General features: G+C 39.9%; 1 protein-coding gene across 3 annotated transcripts in view; it reads left to right on the top strand.

Moving 5' to 3' along the window:
• The first annotated feature begins 430 nt into the window (after positions 1-430).
• Positions 431-27,150, top strand: part of LOC126470600 (mitochondrial tRNA-specific 2-thiouridylase 1) — a 91,010-nt gene continuing 64,290 nt past the window's right edge. The window contains exons 1-2 of one of the 3 annotated variants that reach the window (XR_007586264.1): positions 431-657; positions 18,154-18,319. Coding sequence is in view for 2 of the 3 variants with exons in the window: in XM_050098554.1 (XP_049954511.1) it covers positions 579-657; positions 18,154-18,319 (245 nt within the window). In the remaining variant the exon portion in view is untranslated. The remainder of the gene's footprint in view (positions 658-18,153; positions 18,320-27,150) is intronic. The other 2 variants (XM_050098554.1, XM_050098553.1) reach the window with 2 other exon arrangements.

Genomic DNA, 27,150 nt, shown 5'->3' on the forward strand with positions numbered 1-27,150 from the left:
GTTAAAACCTAAGTAATTTTTTGCTTTCAGGTATTTGACCTCCTTTGTGGAAGAACACTCATAGAAATATGCCCAAGTCTTAAAGTATCCTTCGCAATGTGTCACAAAATCAAGGAAATCAATAAAATAAGGATTAAAATTCCGCAAAATCACAAAATCCGCTACTATAACGGGATTGAGTGAGGCGAGAATAGATTTCCTGACGCCACTTAAGCTTCCACTAAACGTCAACATGAAAATTTTCTTTCCGAGAATCCATGCAGTACCCCTCCCGTTCTCTTCCATCGATGGTCTGTGTGAATGTCGCAATTTGAACAGCTTTGTTAATTGTCTTTTCGTTTCTTTCTATTCAGTGATGAGAACCAACTTTAAAATCTGGTAGATTATCGGCCCTTTACTTCGTGATATCGATATTGAAATTATCTGTATTTGGGATTCCCTTTACAATGAGTTTCATTTGTTTATTTTGTTCTTGCTGAATTTGTTCATTACATTGTTTTTATGTTGTTTTGCTCGTTTGTGTTATGAAATTACATGCCACAGTTTCGTATGCCCTGTTATGTTAAAAGTGTGCTGTGATGTTAATCAGAAAAGTTGCGCTTGCAGTTTCTGGTGGTGTAGATAGTGCCGTTGCCGGTATTTATTTAAAATCGAAAGGTATGTAACAGGTAATTATTTAAGTATCAACTTCTTGATCAGGATATCAGAATTTTGAGCACGATAAGAATAGCGAAATTAATAGGCAGCGTCATTAACTTGAAATCGTTACCCACAATAGCGCAGTATAGTTTTGCAGAAAATCCTATCGCAAGAACACCATATCGTGTTAATGTACCAATGAAAAATAATACACTGCGTAGAAATATATAAGTTTGCTGGCGTATATATTGATGAACACTTAAAGTGGGGAAACCGTACAGTAGATTTCCTACAGACATCAAGAAACAAAGCTCCAGGATCGATTCTCAATCAGTTTATGGGTAGGCGTTCTTGACTAGAGATTATTAGGGCCATATGTGCTACCGCAGGGATTAATAAGTACTCGTTATATCCGCTTTCTGAAGAACGCACCACCTTGCTGGAGAATGTGCCATGTCAGGACAACCTGCAGATGTGGTTCATACATGAACCACCTGCACATTTTCTTTGCATTGTGCGTCAGCACCTGACGAATACATTTGAAAACCCGTGGATTCGCCGGGGAGGCCCCATAACTTGACCTGCTTGTTTCCCAGACCCAAATCCACTAGACTTTGGTTATGGGGTCACATGAAGCAATTGATCTCTGCCACTCCAGTTTATGATGTGCAGACACTACACAATCGTGTCTTCCGTGCGCGTTAGCATATTAAGAACCAGCGAGGGTGATTTCAATGAGTGCGTTAGGCCTGACGGGTCGACGGAAGCGTCCGATTCCAGCCGTTGCTTTGAACCGTGACGTAAGGCTGTTGTGGTGTGTGACGTCACGACGACGCGAAGCTTAGTGCGTGAGTTTCGCGTGTTTGTAGGTGTCACGTTGATGCGGTCGGTGGTGCTCTCTGTTGGTGTGTTTGGGGGTTTCGTGTTGTGTGTAGTATTGGGTTCATTTGAATGGTAGACGTTGACTGGTTTTGTTGTGGTGCTGGCTGTGTGTGTCTAGTGGAATATTCTGCAGTGAGTGAATGGTGTTTTTTTTTTTGTGTGTGACTGAGTTACTGTAGTGTCGTTTTCGGTTCGCCGTGTGTGAATTTTCATATTACTGTTGTATGGATATGACCCAGAAGATTAATAGTTTTCGGTTAAGGGGGCTTATGGGCGACTCTCCCTTGTCGCTTATAAAGTTCCTGCAACGTTTTGGTCTTTTGGCTGAATTCACGCGGTGTTCGTTGTGTGGAGAACCTATGAGGCTTACCAAAGTTCCGGCGTCTTGGGCCAGGGACGGCTACATGTGGAGATGTCGGAGGGATAATGTATGGCGCTCCATACGTCAAGGTTCCTGGTTCGAGAAATCTAGATTGGGCATGCGTGAGATTGTGTTGATGAGTTATTATTTTTGTTATCAGTCCTCTCACAGTTTCTGTGCACATGAGGTGGGTGTGAGTGAGCGAACGGTGCTTGACTGGTATTCTTTTTGTCGTGAGGTTTGTTCTGAATATATTAAATACAGGGGTAAGTTGGGTGGGCCTGGGGTAGTTGTAGAGATTGGCGAGTGACAGTTTGGGAGGAGAAAGTATGGGAGGGGCAAGCCTGTGGTTGATATATGGGTGTGGGGGGCTGTGGTATCAGGGGCTGTGTCTTCAGAATGTGTTTTTAGGGTGGTTGAGCATAACACAAAAAGGGAGTTAGTGGGTTTGATTCAGGAATATGTAGAAGAGGGTAGTACTGTAGTTTCAGATGGGTTTTCTTCTTATAGCGAGTTGGGTCGGGAGGGGTACCAGCATGTAGTATTTAACCACATTGTCGAGTTTAAGACTTATGAGAGTGGGGTCTGTACTAATACTATAGAGGGGTTTTGGGGGGCTGTTAAATCTGTTATTGGGTGGGGGAAGAGGTGCTCTTTTAACCTTCAGGCTCATTTAGATGAGTACTGTTGGCGGAAGAGCGTCCCTGAGGGCTATTGTATTTTTAGGATTTTTTTAAGAGCGGTGAGTAAGATGTATAGGCTGAAGGTTGTAGGTTAGTTAGGTGAGGGGGTGGGGGTGTTGGCTGTGGCTTGGGGGGGGTTGGTAAGTTTTTGGAAGGTAGGTGGGGGGGGGGGTGGTCATGGATTTTTGATTTTGTTGTGGAGGATTTGTTTTGTTGTAATTTGTTTTAGTTGTAGTGTGTGATTCTTATTTTTTTGCTTTTGGTTATTATTTGTTTCAAAGTCTTTGATTTTTTTTTTTTTTTGGGGGGGGGAGGAAGTTGGGAATTTTATTTGGTTGTGGTTTATTCTGTTAGTGTGTATAGTGGTGTTTGTGTGTGTGACTGGGTGTGATTGTGGTGTCTGACCTAGAGGGCAGTGCCAGAGCTTTTTTGTGGTGAGTTGTTTAGTTTTTGTTTATTTTTTTGTCTGTTTAGATGGTTGGGTGGTTATGTGTGTGTGTGTGTGGGGGGGGGGTTGTTGTTGATATTTGTGATTTGGTATTGTGAGTTGCTGTCGATCTTTATAAGTGAAGGGAAGTATTCAGTTTCAATGCTTGGTTGTGGCTGTGGGTGGTTTTGTTTCAGTAGTTTCTGTTGATCTATATAGGTCAAGGGGAAGTGTTAGATTCCAATTTTGTTGGTTTGTTGTGTTATTTGAGGGAGTGATGATTGTGGATGTGGTTGTAGTTTTGGGTTTCATGATTTGGTATAGGTATTTTCTGTTGACCTATTTAGGTCAAGAGAAGTGTTCGATTCCAGTGGATATTGTTTTTAGTTGATTTTGGGAAGGTTGTGGTCATTTTGTTTTATCATTTTTGTCGTTTGGTTTAGTGGCGTGTGTTTATTTTTAGTTTGTCCCCACCCACAAACCTCCATTTTCCCCACTTGTCCCGTTAGTTTCATTATATTTTTGGAGGAATATGTGTTTGATGGTTTTTCGATCTATTTTTGTGTTGTCGTGTTTACGTAATGACATCGTAGTCACGATATGGGAGTTGTTGTGAATGGTTGTTTCCGCCATATTGGTGACGTCATTGGTCAAAGCAGACGGGTGGAATCGGACATTTCCGTTAACCTTCATTCACCATAGTAATTACTCCCTTCCTATACTATCTAGGAAGAAAGATTTCATGACTCCTCTGTATGTGCCTGAATTTCTCAAATTTTACCTCCTTAGTAATTACAGTAGATACATTTTAAGTTTGAGTAAATAATGTTTCCTAACTGCAGTTGGAGTGTGAGTTCTTGGTACTTTGAAAGTACCAGGCATTTTAATGTTGCATTCAGCAGCAGGTCAGTTGTGAAGGTAGATTAGATGTCGTGGAACTTCAGTAACAATTTGAAAAAAAAAGTATTGTCTTATACATTAAAATATGCGATAAAGAACAATACTTTCCCACTTACGACAAAGAGAATCAAAAGGCAAGCAAAACATTGGGTAAGAACAGACATAGTACAGAACAGTCTGTGTGGATATTGATCGATGCAAGGCAGTTCAGAATTTTGGATCTGAGAATGCACTCTACAAAAATTATTTGCTAGTTAGAAAAATCTTCTAAAATATTAGAAAGAAAAATAACCTTCTAAAATATTAGAAAGAAAAATAACATATTAATTTATTGAAAAAATCTAAAATTTTTGTAAGGCTGCATGGGGCATGTCACTAAATATAAAAGGTGGCTTGTCTTTCATAACTCCTTGGTGTAACAGAAAATTCATTTGAGAAAATTATGAAATTAGCAGACAGAAATTCTAGCCAGTGCTTACTGTCTGGAGCAATGTCAGTAATGCACTGCTGATAGACATGTACAAAAGTATATGCACTAGCCTAGATTTCAGAACTAATAGTTTCTTCATTGAGGAAGAGAGAGGGGTAGACTGGTAAAGGTTAAAAAGAAGGAGCAGGTCAATCAGACTCCATGATGAGAGAGAACCTCCTGTTGTGAGGATGTAGGGAGACAAAAATTATTATTTAGATTTTCCTGAGTTGTACTGAGGAAAATATTTTATGAAATTTCCTGAGTCACTGATGGAAGTGATTAATAATTTTCTCTCTTCTTGTGATTTTTCAAGCTTCTGAAATCTGTGTAGGCCTCCTACAGAAAACCTTAACTCTTTAAGTTCGTTTTCCATTCTTAAATTACTGGTACCTCCAATGTAATAAAGCCAATGCCTTGCAACACATCAACAAAATTGAATCAAACATTATGACAACTGTATAAAGTGGGCCAGTATGGGATTTTGTTTTTGTATTTTGGTTTTTTACAAAGGGAAAGTCTACATCAAATGCAATGTGAAAATCAGAAAGAGAGATGACTCAAACTCATGGAAAAAAAGAAGAGTGCCCAAGGTAGTGATCATAGTGGGGCACCTGATTGCATTTTCCGCGAGGTCCTGTTTAGCAAGACAATCTGCTATGGACTTTGTTAGGTTGCCGTGACCACTTAAATCATAGCTTGAAAACAGAAAATGTGTTGTACCAGTGCAGTGTACACTTAAGGGCATTAAAATTACAGTACGATGAAGAAAACATGCAGAAAGTATTAAATTGGCCGGAAATGCTTGGATGTGCAAACGATTAGCATTTCAGGGGACAGGAGTAATGCCGTCTACATTCTGTATATAAGGAAAGACTACTCATTGAGAAATCATATCTCAATGTAGGTTGATTGTGAGAAGATTGTATTATCCCTTGTGTAAGAAGGACTATTAACCAGTGTGTTAGAACCTGTTGGACAGTGACAGTATCGTGACCCTTTCAGGCTATGGTTTATTGCTCTGCAATATTGCTGCTTTGATTTTGAGCATACTAAATGCTATGCTGCAAGTCAAGTATCTACACAGACAGTGAGACGATTTCTGGAGCACTGTAAGCTGTTGGCACAGTGACCATTATTGGGGGGGGGGGGGGCTTCCTTTGATGTAGCAGCAGAGTGTCCCAATGACGACACTGGTCACAGGATGCAACTTGTCATCTTTTCAGACTACTTGTGGTTTTGCGTGCAGCATTACCATAGTTGAAAACAAATAAGTTGCCAGATCTGGGTGGAAACCCAGTTAGGTTTCACAGAGTACTCTGCGGCATTGGACCTTTACTTAGTTTGCATTTGTCAGGAATTTCTTGCCCAGCACAAAGTCACAAGCAACTGGAAGAAAGTGCAGGTGACTCCTGTATATAAGAAGGCTAAAAGAACAGACCTGCAAAATTACAGACCCATCTCTTTAACATTGTTTTACTGTAGAGTTCTTGAACATATTCTCAGTTCAAGTATGATAAATTTCCTTGAGACAGGTGAGTGACTGGAAGACTTGATAGGATCCAGTATGTTGCCCTCAACAGTGACTGTTCAACAGAGAAAAGGGTGCCATCAGGAGTGCCCCAGAGAAGTGTGATAGGACAGTTGTTATTCTCATGGTATACACACATGATTTGACGAACAGGGTGAGTAACAAGCTGCAGCTGTTTGCCAATTATGCTGTGATGTACAGGAAGATGTCATTGTTGCGTGACGGTAAATGGGTATAAGATGACATATACAAGATTTCTTGTTGGTGTGGTGAATGGCAGCAAGCTCTAAATGTAGAAAAATGTAAGATAATGCAGATGAGTAGGAAAAACAATAGAATAATGTTCGAATGCAGCATTAGTAGTGTGCTACTTGACACAGGTGGATTAAATATCTGGGTGTAACATTGCAAAGCTATATGAGACGGAACAAGCGTGTAAGGTTTGTAGTGTGGAAGGCAAATGGTCAACTTCGGTTTATTGGGAGAATTTTAGAAAAGTGTGGTTAATCTGTAAAAGGAGACTATGTAGAAGACCATTGTGATGCATTCTTGAGTACTGCTTGAGTGTGTGGGATCCTCGCCAGGTTGGTTTAAAGGATGACATCGAAGCAATTCAGAGGTGAGCTGCTAGGTTTGATCTATACACAGATATTGTGGAAATGCTTTGGGAACTCAAATGAGAGCCCCTGGAGATAAGATGACATTTTTGATTAACACTATTGAGAAAATTTAGAGAACCAGCATTTGAAACTGACTGCACAATGAGCCTACTGGCATCAACGTACATCTTGTGTAAGGACCACGAACATAAGAGAAATTAGGGCTCATACAGAGGCATATACGCAGTAGTTTTTCCCTTGCTCTATTTGTGAATGGAACAGGAAGGTGAATGACTAGCAGTGGTACAATGTACCCTTTCCCATGCACCGTGTGGTGGCTTTCAGAGTATGTACGTAGATGTAAATGTCATATCGATGTGTGAAGACTCAAAAGAGAATGAACATCACCAGATTGCATTTGTCATGTTTATGGGAGCGAAGGTTTGTGGTGCCATTGGAAGAAGGAAGATTAGGGTTTAATGTCCCGTTGACAGCAAGGTCATTGGAGATGGGGCACTAGCTTGGATTGTTCCAAGGCTGGGGGTGGTATCTGGCTGTACCCATTCATAGGAACCATCCCAACATTTACGTGGAGTGGTTTGAGGTAATCACTAGTGACACTGGGTACACAACACAGCACAATTGTCTGTGATTCACATAGCTGGTAATTTGAACAGCAGCCACAACATTTTTGCTTGTGGCTGTTCCCTATCTTTGAGGTCTCTGTGACATTACGTTTCAACCACATGTTTCCCATACTGTCTTTACCTTTCTCAATACTGAAAGCGCTAGACTGTTGCCCAGGCTAGTGTGTTCTTCAGATCTCACACCCATTGAAAACATCCGGTCATGGATTGCAGAGAGACTGGCATGCCACCACTTGCCAGCCACTAAAGTTGATAAACTCTGGCATAGGTGAAGCACTGTGGAATGACATACCTGTATCTATCATGCAGCTCAGTTTCGCTCAATACCCAGCCAAATGATAGCCATTATTGCTGCTAGATATGACAGATTTGTGTAAAAAAATCATATACTATTACTATGTTGCAGTATGCGCACAGTAAGTAAAATCTCTTTGTTCACTATCCTTCCTAATTTTGCAATATGAATAGCCAGCTGTGTACGTGAACGGGAGAGCATAACGTTTCATATGTAATGGCTCTTCAGTAGTTTCCCTGTTACTGCTAAGTTTTGTTCAACAGTGTGATTTCAAATTTTGCAATTTGCAGATGATCTAATTTTGTTTTGCAAAGTGAACAATGCTGTTGCCACAACACAAGTTCCTGTCCTTTTCTACAAGGACAATAACTTATTTGACTGGAATAAATTGAAAATGCAGTGCATTGCATGACATGGAAGTGGTGGTTAATGCAGAAATTGCTAAACTATTTTATCACATGCAAGAAACGAACTAGTTAAGGATGCTCAATAAACGGGTGTTATTGCTTTTCATGTCAGAAGCTTCAATATAAAGAAAAATAAAAAAATAAGTTAAAGAACACACAAAATGAGTTACTTAAACATTTCTGACTGTTAGTGCATGGAAAACTACACCATAGTTTACCAGAAGTGTGAAACCTCAGTAGACTTAAGAGCTGCCTGAAATAGATCTTACTCGGTGGCGGACTGGCACCAGAGTAAGTGGTTCATGCTTTGAGCATCTCTGCAGTTGCAGTAGGTTGTAACAATTGGAAATCTCCTTTTTTTTTTCATTGCACATGGATCCACTAGCTCCAGTATTCCACTTCTCTTGGTGGTAAGGAGGGATATTTTCCGGTGGTTGGGGCCATCTAGGATTATTTATTGTTTGTTATTTCTGCATTTTCATTCTTGCTTTTGATGAAGTCATTTGCAAGATGCTGATGGTTTTCATTTACTGTTTCCTGAATATTAGTCTCAGGACAGTTGCTACATGATCATATAATGGATGAATGGACTTGATGCCCAGCTTTGTTCTTTCCACACTGTCAGCAATTTAGTGGTGGATGTTTGGGGGAGCACTACCTGTCAGCTGATACATTTTGGCAAGTGGTGTAGACCACAAACATAGTTTGTGGCTTGGAGACCCATGTACTTCTGATCAGCTTCCTAAGGATGTTTTTTCTGGTTTCCACTTTCAGTCTTGTGGTATAGCTATGCTGCTCATATGACAAGGTGCAGTCAAGTGTTTCGGATGTCGTATAGTATCCAATTGCACTCCTCGGCAAGAGCTCCCAAGGCAATGGTGTTCATGTCTGTGTTTAGCACGAGAAACATGAATTTGAGTTTTAACTGGTTATGGATGAAATTGATTCTTACTCATTGTGTTCAAAGCACCTTTCAGGCGCACTTCCACTTCTGCAAAGGACTTAACTTGAGTTTCCAAAGCCATATCACCTGCATAGAGAAACTTCCTGGTGTGCTCTGGAGGTGGTTAATTACAAGTATAGATGTTAAAAGAACTAGGGACCAATACACTTCCATGTAGTAACACAATTTTTTATGCATTGCTGTCAACTTTATTATCCATGAAAGCATACATATACCCTTCTGTTTTTCTGAGTAATTGTTCAATGAGTGTGGTGAAACCATAATCCTTAGTAAATCCATAGGTTTTTTTTTTTTATATCAATATACAATGACTGACTGAGCACTGGCAGCTATTAGATCAATGAAGGCTGCATTTGTATCATTGTTTTGAACCAATCCTATATATACTGGGTGAGATTAAGACTCTGATATGTTCAAGTCTTTCCCGGTCTGAAACCTGCTTGTCGATAAGCGCTGTAAGTGATTCAGCAACAGTCTGTCAAGGATTTTGTATAAATGACATGGTAGTGATGTTGGTATCAAGCTTTTAGAATCTGTTGGTGGTTTATATGGCTTCAGAATGGATGTCACATGTGATTTTTGAGAGAGATGTTTCAAAGTAGTAATTGTAGAATTCCATGATCCATTCTCTTACTTTCTTTGTGAATTGTTTTATGTGCTCCACACTGCTGTCATCTGTGCTTGATGATTCTATACTGAATGGCTGTTTATGTTATTTAGTACAAGTTTTATGTTCTTTAGGCTGCCTTGTTTTATGGCATTGAACTCTTACCTGTTTTTCAGGCTTGATGATGTTTGGTTTGCGGGGCAATCATCAACGCCTGTACAAAGTGCCAATCTTTACACAGTCCAGCCTAGCCACTTTCACGAATAATGATGAAATGAAATGAGGAGGACAAAACAAACACTCAGTCCCCAGGCAGAGAGAATTTCAGGCATGGGCTAACTGATTGTTAGTGACCTTTGGATGCCATATAATAGTTGTTCAAACCTCTACAGAAGCTCTTAAGAACTCTCCATGCATTCTGACTATTCTAGCTCCAATCCTTTGCCTTCATCATTTTTACCCACATGTATTGTTTGTCTTTAGATATTGCTGTTAGGAATCATTCTCCAGCTTTGAGTTTTCTTCCTGAAAGGTTATTTATTGCAATGATTGAAAACCTTCAGTAGCTTTTCAGTGTCGGATGATAAACATTTCATATGCTGTGGTCTCCAACCTCTGAGTATTACAATACCATGAACAGTATTTCTCAGTATCCACAAACTCATCATATGAAACTGGGCCAGGCTACGTATGGGTAAATATTCATCCAAGCATGAAGTAAATTTTTTACCGTCAGCTTTCTTAAAATTATATTTTTTAAGAAAGGGAATAATCTGTCTGAATTTCTGCATTTATTTGGCATACAATTATGCAATGTTAGGTACTGCAGCCCAACTTACTGTTTTGAGTTTTGCCTGATTTGCTCACTTTCAAAGAAAAGATGAGGATTGTAACCTCTTTTCAAGTAAGCAGAGTCAGATTGATACTGCCCAAACCACAATAGTATTTCCATTTGAACCAGTTCCCGTATATATCCATGCCATAAATGGCTGTTGACCATCACAGACATGATGATTTGGTTCTGAAAGTGGTTTTATAAACTGTGGTCACGATGCCATTAATTACCTCCACTGTAAGAGAGTAATTTATTTTTTACTGCTGTTACTCACATAAAGAGAACCTGTGCTATGCACGGAAAAGATGATGCTGCCTTATTGTCTATGTGGATGATTAGCTGCAAGGAGCATACATATATCTTTGGACAAGCAGTGTCATATTTCTGTGAATCTCTTGAACGCAAAGCATGTCACACGTGGTTGAGTATCTCTTTTTGATTTGTAGATGTTGTGTGATCTTTGATGCTAAGAATGGCTGTTGTAAGGTCTTTGTGGCTACGAGGATGTTTCTGGAGTGAAATGACCAGCTGGTAGTTAATACTGTTGCCCAGGATATGCCCAAATGAATTACAAACTCGTTCTTTCGGGAATCTTCTTTTGTGTTCTCCAATAGGTGCCAAGCTCATAATTGCTTCTGGGGAAAACCTAAGACATCATCTTATCACAATATTATCTGGCAAAAATAGACTATATTCTATTCTACAGCTAATGTCAGCTATGGCCTGCTTTTCTGGAGCCTGGTACACTAGAAGAAAAGACTTAAAATCACTGCAGCATACAAAAGGGTGACTTACTGCACACCCTTGGAGTAATGATAGTTTTCAACATTAACATATTCAGTTGAAGCGATGAAGAATATGGAACAACCCGTAAGCTTTGACTGGTGACATTATCAATCAGTATAGCATCTATGATGTAGCATAATAAAAGTATAGTAAAGTCATACAGCATGATTGACTGGGAGATCTCTAAGGAGAGGTTCGGCCATCTGAACTGGAAAGGTGTTTTCCATCCTTCGCGTTTGTAGGCACCTTCCCTTCATGAAGCATGAGCGTTGTGCATTGTTGAAGTATAAGTGTTGAGTTTCTGTGACTGTAATGGATGTGTATGGAGTGTGGTGTCACGTATGTTTTGGATGATGATGATGATGATGATGATGATGATGATGATAGAAGAGAGACGGTGAAACCTGGTGCTGGCATATAGCCTATTCTTCTTGAATAGCACTGAGGGGACTGCTGAACTTAACTTCCCCATCTTACGGATGGATCACCATCAACAGTATTGAATACCCTCATTTCACGAGACGCTGCAGAGAGGTTTGGCATTTGATCTAGAACATTCGCACTCAGACTAGTGATCAAGAACTTTATGCCACCACCCGTCTTGCTTCCTCTGCTGCAAAGGCAAAGGGAAAATTGAATTAACAATTAAATCAGTACAATGAAATGAATACTCTCAGCTGCATACAGGTGTTGATATGCGTCAATGGGGACAGTTGAAAATGTGTACCCGACCGGGACTTGAACCCGGGATCTCCTGCTTACATGGCAGACGATATCCATCTGAGCTACTGAGGACACAGAGGATAGTGTGACTGCAGGGACTTATCACTGGCATGCCCTCTGTGAGACCCACATTTCCAATTTATTGTCCCGCACTATATTCGTAGTGCCCCTACCCACTACAGTCATTACTCGCAGCTTTACTGATTCCCATAAGAGTTCGGTCAATGTGTGTGCATCCGCACAGAAGATAGTCAAATGGCTGGTGAGCCTTAACTATATAGATGAAGACGGTATCTATTCTTTCGTACATGTCTGAATTGTGTGTTTGTATTGGTCATGTCCAGAAGAAGGTGGGCACCAGGTTGAGGAAGTTGAAACAAAGTTTGAGAGGCAAGAAACTTTCTGATGGTAAAACCATAAGAGGCAGGATGACAGACAAAACGATTGATGAACTGTGGCAGTATTATGGGATGGCCATTGGAAATAATACTGAGGATTTGTTGAAAATGAAGCAGGCGGTATGGGCTACCTTCTTCCACAGACTGTCAACTGATGAAAAACCAGTACACCACCTTTGCCCTCCTGGACCCAATTTATGCCTAGTACTCAAACAGTTCATACAGTCATAAACATTCCATCCCAGCAGCAGTCATGGATATCATAAAATTTATGTACAGGGACCTGGCAAATCCTGAATTACTGAAGAAGTGTCTGTATAGTCAGACTGAAAATCCCAATGAGTCGCTCAGTAATCTTATATGGCCGGCCGGAGTGGCCATGCGGTTCTGGGCGCTACAGTCTGGAACCGAGCGACCGCTATGGTCGCAGCTTCGAATCCTGCCTCGGGCATGGATGTGTGTGATGTCCTTAGGTTAGTTAGGTTTAATTAGTTCTAAGTTCTAGGCGACTGATGACCTCAGACGTTAAGTCGCATAGTGCTCAGAGCCATTTGAACCATTTGAACCATTTGAATCTTATATGGACTCGCATACCAAAAAATGTTTTTCTTGGAATGAAGACACTAAAGTGGGGGATCATCATGCTGTAATTTCTTTTAATGATGGCAACATTGGTAGGGTGAAAGTGCTACACCATATGGGAATTAATCCTGGGGCAAACTGCATCAGAGAACTTGAACAGATGGACAAGGTTCGCATTGATAAAGCCGAGTATGCAGCACAGTTGGCCACTAAGGGGTCCAGAAAGAAGAAAAATCTTAGAAAAAGATCAAGAGGATGATATACAGTATGGTGCACGGTGTTTCTGAGTGACTAAAAATAAAAAAAAAATTAAGCATATATTGAGTGAGTTACAGTCTTTTGAAACTTTAGAAGCCATTCCTGAAAATTTACATTTTCTGTTGCATATTTTGCTAAATCTCAGAAATCACTTTGAGTATAGTATTAAAATTTTCAGGGAGTAGTAACATACATATCCTGAGTCTTCTGAACTAAAAGAAGAACATAATGTTATTTATAATTAAAATTATTTAGAATGATGTACAAAAAAGTACACAAAATTTTAACTGGTAATTAAAAAAATTGTATTTCTGAAAGCAGTGGCTGAAATGTAATTATTGTAGTTCAGTAGACTCAGAACATATAGTTTAATGTCCTGTAAAATTTTCTTGTCAGTGGCTACAGTGGTTCCTGAATACAGGGAAGCCAAGTCACTAAATTTAAAATTGTTGGGATAGGGCTTTCCAACTCCCCTTAAGAGAAGCACATACTTAAGACATGTTATTATTTAAGCGGTAAAGTTACAAAGAACAATACAAAGAAAAATTAATATGTGTCACTTTCTAATTTCCGGAAAATGTCCAGACATATTGTAAAATGCTTATATCACATTTCACTAGCCTGGTGGGAACTTATAATTGGTCTTACACAATTCCCAAGACAGTACAAATTGTAACAAAATGAAATTATTAATGGGTTTCTACAAGTGGACACACACATAAATCTGAAATCACAATACTTTGTGTTTTGATGAAAACAATAATTCTAAGATCATCCATACCTGACACCCACTGCTTCAGACTTTCACGAAACTTTTTCTACTTACTACTTTCTGCATGGCAATAGCCAGTGCGAAATTTCTGCACATACTTCTTGTAGCTTGAGGGGAAAAAATTGGAATTTTTTACAAACGTAAATGCTGGTGAAATTTGTAATTTAGTTTGCATTATGTCAGACAAAAATAATAACAGTAATAATAACAGAAAGTATCTTACTTTCAACACATCACCGTCATATTTCCCCAGATGTTACAGAAGGGATGTATCTTTATTGGAAAAAAATTAATAACGATTCTTGACTTACGGAAATGTAGAATATCATCTTAAGGTGGTGTGGTCCAAACAATGATTTTTAAATAAGTAAAACACTTTCTGATAGCTGATACAATATTTATTTTTATCAAAACTATGATATTATTAACAAAAATAGAAAAATCACCCTGAGTTTTGATAGATATTGGATGTTCATTTGACATATATATCACATCATTGTTCAGAAGATCGTTCAGATCAGATTATGTAAACTGACACCTACAGTAAGGCTGCATCATGAAAGTACGGAGCCAAAAGTTATAAATTTAATTGAAACATTTTCATTACATGGGTGAAATTTATTCAGGGTGTCAAATTAGCATCTTTGAACTACAGTTATTCTAGCAACACTTGTGTTAATTTAAAATGTACATATTCAGCAGTGAAACTGTCAATGAAACTTCATAAGAGAATATGTGTTTTTAATCCACTGTGACAAATTATATTCTGGTAACTTCATATCTTTAACCATTAAAGTAATACATTCTGCCTAATGATGTTGATTTAGGTACACCAACAGCACATAAAATGTGACTTTTCATGCTTTCCCGGTGGATCTGTTGCAAATACGCTTCTTGGGTTTGCCACCGGATCATATTGTGTAACTCACAATATTTCATCTATGCAACTGCTCGACATTATAAGCTGCTGCTGCTGCTGTTGCTGCTGTCACTGCTGCAAGGCGCGACTGATGATAATCGCTCGGCGGCATCGGAATTTATCATGCCGGGAGCAGGCAGTGCGTGTGTGCAGGAAGACTCTGGTAGTTGAGGAAAGCGGCACTCCTGGTGCCCCCCGCTGGGAGCCACAGAAAGGCCATCAGCGTGTGTGCTATGGGCAATGGCTGTGCTGCCGGACGCTCCTGCAGTTAAAGTCTGAACTAAATCTCCGTTGTGCATTGTGTCACTTGATGAATCGGAAGTTCTTTTTTTCGCTGTTTTGATTTAGGGGCAGCCAGTGCTGGATTCCGGGCAGCACTTAGTTGAAAACCTGCATCCCTGTTGATAAGATCGTCCACTGTATGGATATGTATGGCCTCCTTAACAACAGTCCCAGAAAGATGATACTGGGGATAAAATTTCCATCTGTTCGTAAAGCGAACTATGTCCCGTGTCTAGGCAATGCTCCGCTACCGCTGATTTATCAGGTTGCCTCAGGCGTTGGCTAGTAGCAAAAAAGGAATGCTCAGCATCAATAGAAAAATTTTTAAAGCTTTTTCTGTTCTTATATTGAGAAGCACATCCACCAGTGAAATAATACATTTTCTTCACTTGTGGGAAGTGCTCTGCCAGCCACATAACCATTTCTTTCTGGACAGAATTCCCACATCATTACTTATAAAGCAGTGGTTCGCTATTACCAATGTACTTTTTTCGTTTACCACATAAACACACACAGGATGGATTGTACAGCTGCTTCTTGTCCAGTGATAACTCTGCATTTCATTCTGAATTACAAAACAGTAGTTTTCAGCAAAGTACATTAACAGAATTGCTTTTTCTGGGGTTAGATTTTCTTTCAATATTTTCAATGACACTTAGATTAAATGAGTGTGGTTTAAGTGCCTGTAATTTTGTTACCAACAATATATATTCACCAACAGTTGCAAACTGCTTTACCAATTCTGCCCGATGATCCATGTTTATCTAGTGGCAGAACTGAATTTCATCATCAGCCACAAGCAAGTGTGTTCCGCATCCAAAAGGACACACACACACACACACACACACACACACACACACACACACACACACAGAATGAGTACTGGCAGCACCAGCTAAAATACACCACTTTGGTCTTAGTGAAGAAAATTTAGAAAGGAGTACAGTTCTCTTTAAGTTGCAAAGGATGAGTCTTTTTTTGCATATACTCATTCTCCTGAATTCTAACTTTGTCTTTTGCTCCTGGTAACATTCAAGTATATTTGTCATTTTGGTAGAAATCGGTGACAATCTTTACCACTTCATCAGAAATAACTTCCCCGTTTTTGGTTTAGAGATTGATAAAATACCTATTTCTGTTTTCACACAACACATAGTTTGAAAGTTTTATGATCTAACATAAAACTTGTTGTTGTTGTCATTGTTGTTGCCATCATCATCATCATCATCTATATATTTATTTACTTGTTGATGTAAATATAGTAGGAACATTGTGGCAGAATGTGAATAATTTAGGACTAAAGGAGACCACTCACAGAATTCTATGAGCATTGAGACATCAACAGGCACACACAAAAAGGGCCGGCGCTAGGATTTTTGGGCCCCAGGTAAGAGTTCTTCGTCCCCTCCCCCAATATTTATTCTCAATTTAATTTCAGTTTTTTTTTTGATAAGGTCAGAAAGTTTTAATACGAAAGGTGAAACAATGACATTTTTTAGAAACATTTTCAATGCTTGCCGTTTACATTCATTTGATGCTGTACAAAATTATATACTCTTTCCAGCTTTTTCAGATGTGAACTCTTTTATAATCCTACTGTAATCTAATGAGGAGGCTTAACTCTGACTATTGTAATCATAGCTAATGTGACAAGGTACTCTTGCCCCATTACAGTTCTCAAACAGTTCTTAACTTTTGCAAGAGCACTGGATGACTGCTCTGCTTGGGCAACAGTAACAGGCAAAGTGCAGAAAATAATAAGGCTACCATTATATATGGAAACATGCTATTAAAATTGTACTTATGAAGTGTGTTGAGAAGGCCAGAGGGGGAAGTGGCTCATACCCAAAATTAGCTGCATGAATCTTCTTTGATTGCAAAATTTCTTGTTTCAAATCCTGCTTATTAACATCTATACTGTACATAGATCCCATGTTTTCTATGCTTGCTGATAGTGTAAAATTGTCTAGGTTTATTTAGTTCCATAAGAAATCAAATGTGTCCATAATGTTGTCTGTGGCAGCATATCTTATAGTTAAGTTTTTCTACAACTATATCTAGAATAACATTGAAAACATTTAGTTTAAAACTGTCCTCTGGGCTCCGGTTGAAATCTTCGCCTGGTGTTTCATCTACAGAGTGGTTTCTATTGCCTTACCATTTCTCTGTACTGTGAGTCTTTATGTTTAAGTCTAGAGATATTCCAAAATTTTCTGCTCCCTTGCAAGATTTTGTGTAAATAGTATCCCAGCTATTTTTCAGTTTACTTCATTCTTCCACTAGACTCGTAATATGGTCATTTTCAGCATCTGTTGTCACTTCCCTGGCTTGAAGCACATTATTATGTGTATTGCAGCTAATACTTTGTACCACATTGAAGACATCAAGACACACTGATATGATTCCAAATATTTCTGAATCTCACGTAGTTCTGCACATGCCCCTGCAGTCAAATTAAAATTAAAAGAAAGTTCAACTGCCCTTTGTAATTCTGGCAAATGCATAGCAGGTGGACACATGGCATCAATCCACTCAGACCATCTTATTTCCAGCAGTTTATGAAGGGTTGATCCAATATTTTCTTTTAAAGGGGCCCTCACATGTTCAATAATATTGTCAAACTGTCAATATACTGACCACCTGAGAATCATGTTGCCAGAGGACAGTTTTTTTGTCAATATTATTGAAGGTGTGTGGTCGCTTCAATATGTTCATAGTTTGACAAACTAGTATTATCAATACATATTGAACGTGTGCAGGTCCCTTAAAACTTTTTGTCCTTGGGGACTAGAATGAAAAAAATAATGTTTTCGAAAGAAGTGACTGGATCTACGCAGATATCTGGAGCATGGACACCACAAAGACTTAATGAATGAGCACAGCAAGGAGAAAAAAAAAAATAACAAATTGATTTTCTTGTGGTATTTGTGCTTGAGCTCCCTGATAGTTGCCACTCATATGAGTGTAGTTCATGTTCTCTTAACTGTGCTGTAAGCCATAACATTTCAGCTAATTGCAAATGATTTTATTGATTTAGACCATCTTTGGGTCACAGTCAACAAAGTAAAGAAAACGCTCTCTAATTCAGAATTGACTTTCTTGTTATTCAGTACTTAGGCCTCTTAACTAAATAGGTTGTTTAACAGTTTCCGTTTTTTTCCTACTATTGTTTATTTTCTCCCTGCAGGTTATGATGTACACGGAGTTTTTATGAAGAATTGGGATGTAATAGATGAGACTGGTGCCTGTACATCCCAGAAAGATGAAGAGGATGCAGAATGGGTTTGTAACAAGCTACAAATTCCATTTCATCGTGTAAATTTTGTCAAAGAGTACTGGATTGATGTGTTCAGGTAATTTTTCTTGGAATCATTACTTTGTATGGATAGTTTGGTTGAAATAAGGCCAATGTAGAAGTAAATCACATAAGAGTGGGGGGGGGGGGGCAGAGTTGAGTCCCATTTGAGCATGCACTTTTAAATTATCACAAATGATCAAAAATAAGTGAACAATGCCCTTTATTCCTTGAGAAGAGAAAGGTGCAGAAGGTAATGTTAGAGGTATCTAGAGGATTAAATGAGATGAATAGCGTATACTAAAGCAAAGACGACCTGCAAGGCCTTGAAAATTCCTGCAGTCAAATGTCAACGCCAGATTTTAAATCACTTGTAGTGTAGGTCGATGCCCCAGTTACAAACTAGAGTTAGGGCTAATTAATTTTGGAAAGAAACCTTTGTCACACAAATGTGTCTAATTACACTTGTGTAATTGAAAAAAGTTGTACCCATGAGGAAATAGGCTGGTTCCTCAAAATGAGTGACAGAAACTTTCAGTTAACTGTCACAAAGATAACATTATTTTTTTGGTACTCTAATAATTATTTAAATAAACATAAATTTTTAATAAGACACATTTCCACGTTGGATCAAAAAGTATAAAATCATTTCTCTTAGCCCCATAGAGGTTCCTAACTGCCTACAGATAGACTTGAAAATTTGTGGTTGTGGATTGTTAATAGCTGTGAAAATACTTCTAAGATAAAAAAATGTGGTGCCCAAGCGATACACAATTGATGTACAAGTAGTTCAACCCTATACTATTATGTACTGCATATGCCCATTGCTTCCTCCTCACTTTCTTTCCATCTCCTCCCCCCTCTCTCTGACCAACACCATCTTCCTCCCTATATCTGCCTATCTCCTTCTCCTCCTGCCTGTCTCTGTGTTCATCTCCTCCTCCACCATCTTTGTGTCCATCTCCTCCTTGTCGGTCCATCTCCTCCTTATCACACTTCCTGTCCATCTCCTCCTTATCACACTTCCTGTCCATCTCCTCCTCCCCGTCTCTCTCTGTCCATCTCTCTGCCTGTCTCTTTCTCTTCCCTCTCTCCTTCTCTTCCCTCTCTCTGTACATTTCCTCCTGCCCCCCTTTCTTTTCATCTCCTCCTCCAACATTCCTCTGCCCATCTCCTCTTCCCTCTCTCTGTCCATCTCTTCCTACTCCCTCTCTCTGCCCATTTCCTCCTCCCCTTTGTACCTGTCTGTCACCTCCTCCCCCTTTTCTCTCTGTCCATCTCCTCTTGCCCCCTCTCTCTGTCCATCTCATGCTCCCCCTCTCACTACCTTTCTCCTTTTCCCCCCTTCTCTCTGTTCATCAGGTATACCTCCTGCATTGCAGCATGCCATGCTTTGCCAATCTTTTTCACCTGCACCCAAACTCCTACTGAAGAGACCGACAAGAAAGTAAGTTAAACATGAGTGAATATTTTGGAGTGGGAAGGAACATAGGAGAGGCTACACTTCGGCTTTAGATAGAGCAGGTGTGCGCACAAGTTTCGAGGCCAGATGCAGCTGTAGCTGCACAAGAGTGGAGTGACACAATCTGACCAAGATGAGAGACACACATTTTGTTAACACTGTTGGAGCTCCAGCCCAAGGGCTGGCTGGGGGATGAATGGTAGTGTGCATCATGATGGAGGCATATCCCATTAGGGCAGTCTGCGTCTCAACATGAGGAGTGACATTGGTGTCAATAGTAGCAGTTTGTGAACACAACACCTCAGTAAGGAGGAAAGGGGAGGCGGGCACATGCTAAAGAGCATAAGGACTTTTACAGAGACAGTGAGCATGTTGCAAACTAGGGGTTACTTAGGCCAGACTGCTGCAGCCATCACCCTATGAAAAACAAAACTGCCTAGAAAACAGTACTGAACAGACAGACACAGACAGACAGACAGACAGACAGACAGATAAGAAAGTGAGTTATTAAAAACATGCTAAAAAAGCTAACTATATGTCTTCCCTTCTATAAGTTGTAGATATCTTCTCTGAAGAAAGGAAAAGGTGCCAATAACATTAAAAGTTAAGCAAATAGAGAAATTGATATGTGTAGATTTCATAGTGGCAGAGTTCTCTGGAAGAAAATACTGTTACTTGGTTTGAAATTTTTGTGAAGGAGCCAACACATCCAAAAGCCATTGCTGTTATCTTTGTGCCCTCTCCACCATACCAGAAAGCAAAGCATAGGAATAAAAAGAAATTTTATTGGTAATTTGGCTCTTTTGTTGTACTGGAATATCATTGGATTTAGGAAAAACATCGACAAAGATTGATTTTTGTGTGTGTGTGTGTGTGTGTGTGTGTGTGTGTGTGTGTGTGTGTGTGTGTGTGTGTGTGTGTGTGTGTGTGTGTGTGTCCAACAAACTCTAAGCCCAGTGACACATGTGTTGAAATCTTTGAACGGATAAAGATAACTCCTTTGTATGTATCACCCCATCATCCAGTGGATGATGAAGCTTGTTGGGGAAATATTCTGATCTTTTTCAAATTGGACGTTGACTCCATGTGTGTACTGACAAGAGCATTCCATTGAAGATTCTTGTCGTGGTCTTCCAAGAGGTCATTAGGATGGTAATTAGTGCATACTGAATTGTCCCTGAATCTGCTGTGTGTGCTGCAGCAGCAGAATCACCTCTTGCAGTATGACACCACCTGCAAAACATGCTACAGTTTGTTGTCAGTCAGTGTTCTTGTCCATCCATGTTTTGTGTGGTTATTTAAAAATTGACTCCATGCTGCATGACAGAGTGCCTCCTAGCTTCGATAACCATCTTGGCACTGGCCAGCAGGTGAATGGTGATGCCTGGTGAATGCTTTGTCACAATGCTGGGTCAGTATATTGCCGCAAGTGATCCATTTGATGACATAGTGTCCGTATGCATAGGCTCATGTCTTTACACTTGTCTCCCCTCAAAGAATTTGGCCCACGGAATTCATTCTGTTGCTTCATCTAGAACAAGTTGATTCCTTAGTTCATTGTAAAAACTTCTGGTTAGTGTTCAGCTCATTACATATGTAATAGGCTACCTGTAACACTTCAACAGCTAAGTGTCATCCTCTCGGATGCAGGGCATTTCTAGCATTGATTGAACTGTAGTTGGGCTGCTGTGGTGTGTGTGTGTGTGTGTGTGTGTGTGTGTGTGTGTGTGTGTGTGTGTGTGTGTGTGTGTGTTGTCCATAGCAGCGGGATAACAAATCACAGATGGTTGAGAATCCTATCTCAGAAGGTTCTTGCTGTAACTACCAGTTTTGTGTGTGCACTGCTACATAGTTTGTGCATGAAGTTTGTGCTTGATTCAGCCACTAGAAGCCACCCAGCGTACTAATACGACAGCAGTTGCGTGTGCAGCCTGCTGGCTACGCGCCATTTGGGAATTAATGTCTATATAGGCCGGAGTGCAAGGCTGTGCCAGCCACTTGTGTATTGCTAATTGTATTGTACTTTGTCTTCCATGTGTGTGTACTGTTTGAGCAATAAATTAGTGTTCCTGAGTTAGAATAGTTCTACTAATGAATGAAGTTTTTTCACAGCTAGTTGCATTGTATGCTTCGACTTGGTGATACTTATTCCAGTCTGTCATAGAACAAAACAAATGAAATACATGGATACCTTTTTTCTGTGCCCTGCTCTGTGTAAACAATTTTTGGGTTCACTTATGTTTTGAGTTTTAAGTGATGTCAGACCTGTTCATTTTTATCAGACTTTTAATTTGTGTTTTTAGTCTGTTACGTGGACATGGTTGCTTGTAATTTTGTCCTAATGAGTAACCAAGCATAAAAAGTATGAACATTAAAACTCATATATTTTACTGTGATTCCATTTTTAAATATACGTGTAGGATGCTAATTTTCAATTATTTTTATTCATGAACCAGTCTCCCACAAGGGTGTGTCAGTTTTTCACTCTGTTTTAATTCTGACATTTTAACGGTGTTTGTGGACAACTGGCTGTGTATGTGGTTTCCATATATGCCTTGTTACTTTATGGTTGCCCATTTTGAAATGTCTTAAAATGCAAACCAGAAAAGTAAGAGGTAATGTTCTACAATCCACAGAATTAGTTATATTTGCAGAAGCTGTTATGGATAACCATGATCGATAATTTGCTTGCTATTTCAAAATACAACAAAAGAAACCAGCTCCTCATCCATGCCCTGAAGACCCAGGAGATGTTGATTGGCCTCTGTGTCATCCTCTGCCATTTGGCATTATGCAGAAGCAGTGTAGAGGGCATTTGGTCAGCCCACTGCTCTCCTGACTGTGTTGCTGACTTCCCAGATCCTGGAGCTGCTACTTCTCATTTAAGTATAGGTCCTCAGTAAGCATCATGAGGTTGAGTTCATCCTGTACCAATCTCCCACGATGGAAAAATCGTTGGCAGTACTGGTACCGAAGCTTCAAAATAAAATGCCTGGAAAAAAAAGTGACGCATCAAAAAGGAGAGGAGAAAACAAAACTTCATGGATTGAGAGAATGTATGATGTTATTCTGATGATTAAGATATCAAGTCCAATTTACGAAAAAATTGGCAATTGGAGCCCACTTTCTGGTATGATGTTGCACCCCCTCTAGCTTGGATATACACACTGATTTGATTGGGAAATGCATTGTATAACAGTTGTATCCTCACTAGAGGCAAGCTGAACCTCACCTGTTGTAACGGGTCCTCGATATCCTGGATGCTGGCAGTGGAACAGAGTATGTTTCCAAGTATGTCCTACATATTTTCTATCAGCGATAGATCTGGATATCTCAACATCATGCTGAGAGATCACAGCGATATGTGTCATATGTGGACCAACACTGACCTATTGAAGAATGGCACTATGATACTGTTGCATGAAAGGTAACACATGAGGATGCAGGATACCCATGACCTAGTGTAGTGCATAAGAGTTTCCTCAAGCACTACCAGCCATGACCTGAAATTATACCATTATATATATGGTGTCTGTTCTTTTGGACGGACCTAACAATCAAATTACACAGCCTTACATTCAAACAAAAGTGAAATTTGCGTGACATAGCTACTTTGGGCATTGAAATAATTTGGCAGCTGCACTTGATAATTTGTGACTGGATGGGGACTTGAACCCAGATTCTCTGCTTCTCACAAATGGTCACTTTGACGGCCTTGGCCATCCAGACATGCTTCTCATCCAGGTTAAATTCCCAAGTGATTGATGTTGTGACCCCGTTCACTTTTGCCATTGCCTGTAGTGTCATCATTTTCCCACAAGGGGACAAATGATGATTTGCATGAAAATGAATGGGTTCACAAGAGCAGTGGTTAGCAGCACTTGGAATTTGATTTGGACGGGAAGCGAGCCTGGATGACTGAGGTGGTCAAGGCGATTGTTCGCTAGAAGTGGATTATCCGTGTTTGAATCCCAACCCAGTCTCAAATTTTCAAGTGGAGCTGTTGAATTATTTCAGTGCCCAAAGCAGCTACATCATACAAATATCACTTTAGTTATGAAATCATACCTGGTGGCTCCTCACACAGTGATGCACAGGAGTAACACTGCTGTACCTCTTCAAAACTGGAATAGTGGACCTCTCCCCAGGTCACCACTACACTTGCCGATGATGGTCATTTGGGTGCAGAACTGCAATTCATCACTGAACGTGATGGAATGCCTTTCATCAGCAGTCCATGCTTCCTGGGCATGGAACCACTCTAAGCGCAGCCGTTTATGTTGTGTTAATAACAGACTATGGATAGGATGGTAATTCCCTTGTCTGGCTGCTGCTAGTGTCCAACCATAGTGTGGGATGACACAGAATTTTGCAAGGAGGCCATTCCTTGTTCTCAGAAGGTAGACACAGATGTGAAAGAGTTGCAATGGGCTTGGTGCACAATATGGTGATCCTCACTTGTTGTGGTCAGATGTGGTTGCCAGAACTGTGATGACAAGTATACCTGCCCTGACATTCCCAAGTAGTTCAACATCGAGACATTGTCACCTACAAATGCTCCAAAAATATGGATATTGCATGATTTGACCAGCCAATCAAATGAGACCCACAGTGAGGCCCCTTTCAAATTCTGTCAGGAGATGATAACACTGTTCCATATGAGTATGCAGTATCTCCTTGTCCTTCACAGTGATCACTCAACTTCTGGCACCTATTGCTTCCCTTGTATCACCTGCCAGGCCTAAACATGAATAAAACTGATACATTCTGGTAGCTCTTCTACTTGCCACAGAAAGTTGCAACTCTAATGATTTAAATACCTGCTGATGGTGTGTACAGATATGAAGTTATATTGACATCTAAGCATGTCTTCTTGGTGCTTCACTCTCTTTGTGAGGCAGTGTATAATGGAGGTTAGTTAACATTATCCAGAAATAAGATTGCAGTGAAAACAGATCTACAGCAAACTGGCTGTGGCAATCCAACAAAACAACTATTATTTAAAACAAATGTTGATGGTGTTGAGACAGCAACCAGCCACAAATTTATTTTAGGTTCCTTTATTCAGAAGGTACCATTATACCAGTTTCGAATCATTACAATTCATCGTCAGACGGATTTCATACTTTCATTAGAACATGTGGTGCATTTTTTGTTGATTAGTTGTCCTAAAATATAAATACATAATTATACGCACGCCACACAGATGGTTGCATTACAGATTTGCATTGGGATGTGACTGACGTGAAATGTCGGTTTGGAGCATTTGTTTTCATAGTTGGATGAAAACAACTACGCTATGAGCGCTTTTCGCTTGTTGTGTTAAGAGATAAGTAATGTAGCTATAATTAATTGTTTTTGCTGTATATTCTATAGTATTTACATGCATTAGTTTCATATAGACTTGATAAATTGAAGGTTTCAGTTTTTATTTGCATCTGAATAGGAAAAGCGAAGTTTCTGTTTAGGACAGTTTCACGTGTACGCAAACGTTTGTTTACATTCTTAACTGACGTTAAATACACTAGATTATCAATTAATTCAGTGTACAATACTCAGTATTTATGTTTATTAGTGTCATTTAGACTCGATACGTTGAAGGTAGCAGATTTTATACGTTTTATTAGGAAAAGTGATACTGACAGTGAATTCTAACCTCACTTGTATACGTTTGACTAGCACAACCTGCGAGTGTAAACAGTTAAGCTAACATAAAATACACGGTAAATTAGTGTTACACTACAATATCTGAGCAAATCTGTGTTATAATACAACTGCTGAGCCCTTCTTACATACGATTTAGTTAGCAGAAAGCTAAAACTCACCTCACCATCTGCTTAAATTCCTTAGCTTGTTGTGGGCTTTAGTGATCATGTACTGTAAGCCCATCGGTTCCTGTAGAGCAGAATTCATATTTATGCTTTACTTTCTGAACTCTTATTGTTAGCTAAAGGTTTTATTTTGTACCTGCATCTGTCAGTGTACAATGCTCAGTATTTACCTTTATTAGTGTCATTTAGACTCAATACATTGAAGGTAGCAGTTTTTATAGTTTTATTAGGTCTTTTTTGCATGTTTGTTTACATTATAAATATGAGGGCTAGTCAGTAGGTGTAGCTTATCGTAGGTTACTCTTTAATTCTTTAATAATATTCACTAGATAGCCCCTAGCAGGAAAATAAGCTCCAGATCTAGCTTCTACCATACTACTTTATTGTTTTTCATTGTTGAGTGTCCTTTCTGCCAACTAGAGTGTAGTTGTTAACCTTGTGTGGTAGTAGGTTTCCTTAAGTTTCTTATAGTAAATCACATATTAGCTAGATGGATAGGGACTGTGTCTGTTGTGTGCAGATGCAGGAGGAGTTGGCCACAGTCCAAACGCAGCTGGAAGCTTTGTTGGTCACAGTCAGCAGGATCAAGAGTGCCACCTTGAGATGCGGTGGGGATGGGGTGCCTGGGGCAGCCTCTGCTGTACTAGATGTGCAGGGGGGGGGGGGGGGGGAGGGGAGGGAGACTGAGCTGGATCAGGATAGTGGCCGCTCCTTCAGCAAGGTCTGAACAGGCACGTGGGGATAGGGGTTTGTTAGTTACTGGGAGCTCCAATGTTAGGCGGGTCATGGAGCCCCTCGGGAACATAGTGGCTAGGGCAGGGAAGAAGTCCAACGTTTACTCAGTGTGCTTGCTGGGGGTCCTTGTACGTGATGTGGAAAAGGCTCTTCCGGCGGCTATCGAGCATGCAGGGTGCAGCCAGCTGCAGATTGTTGCACATGTCGGCACCAATGATGACAGTCATTGGGGTTCCGAGGAAATCCTTGGGTCCTTTCAACATCTGGCTAAATTGATTAAGGTGGCCTCCATCTCTCGAGGAGTGGAAGCCAAGCTGACAATTTGCAGCATTGTACCCAGGGTGGACCGGGGTCCTGTGGTCTGGAGTCGTGTTGAGAATCTAAACCAGAGGCTCCGTCAACTCTGTGATGAAAATGGTTGAAGGTTCCTGGACCTACGCTATGGGGTGGAACGTTGTAGGACACCCCTTGATAGATCAGGAGTGCACTACACACAGGAAGCAGCTTAACTTCATGGGTAACACGGTACTTGTGGCGTGCACATAGTTTTTTTTTTTTTAGATTCCTCCCCAAAGGAAACAAACTGTTGGCCTGAAAAATTACCAGTTCATGACACTGATGTGGGTGCGCCAACTGTAAAAGTTGTTAGTTCATCTAAACAGGTCATTTCAAAGGATTTAAACAGGCTAAATTTCATTTTAGTAAATTATCAAAGTGTCTGTAGCAAAATCCCCGAGTTACTCTCCGAAATAAACAGTAGTAATGCCAATATTGTATTAGGTACCAAAAGCCGGTTGAAACCAGACATAAATAGCAGTGAAATTTTGAACTCGGATTGGACAATGTTTAGGATGGATAGGA

The sequence above is a fragment of the Schistocerca serialis genome, chromosome 3 (genome assembly GCF_023864345.2).
Source record: "Schistocerca serialis cubense isolate TAMUIC-IGC-003099 chromosome 3, iqSchSeri2.2, whole genome shotgun sequence".
Taxonomy (NCBI): domain Eukaryota; kingdom Metazoa; phylum Arthropoda; class Insecta; order Orthoptera; family Acrididae; genus Schistocerca; species Schistocerca serialis.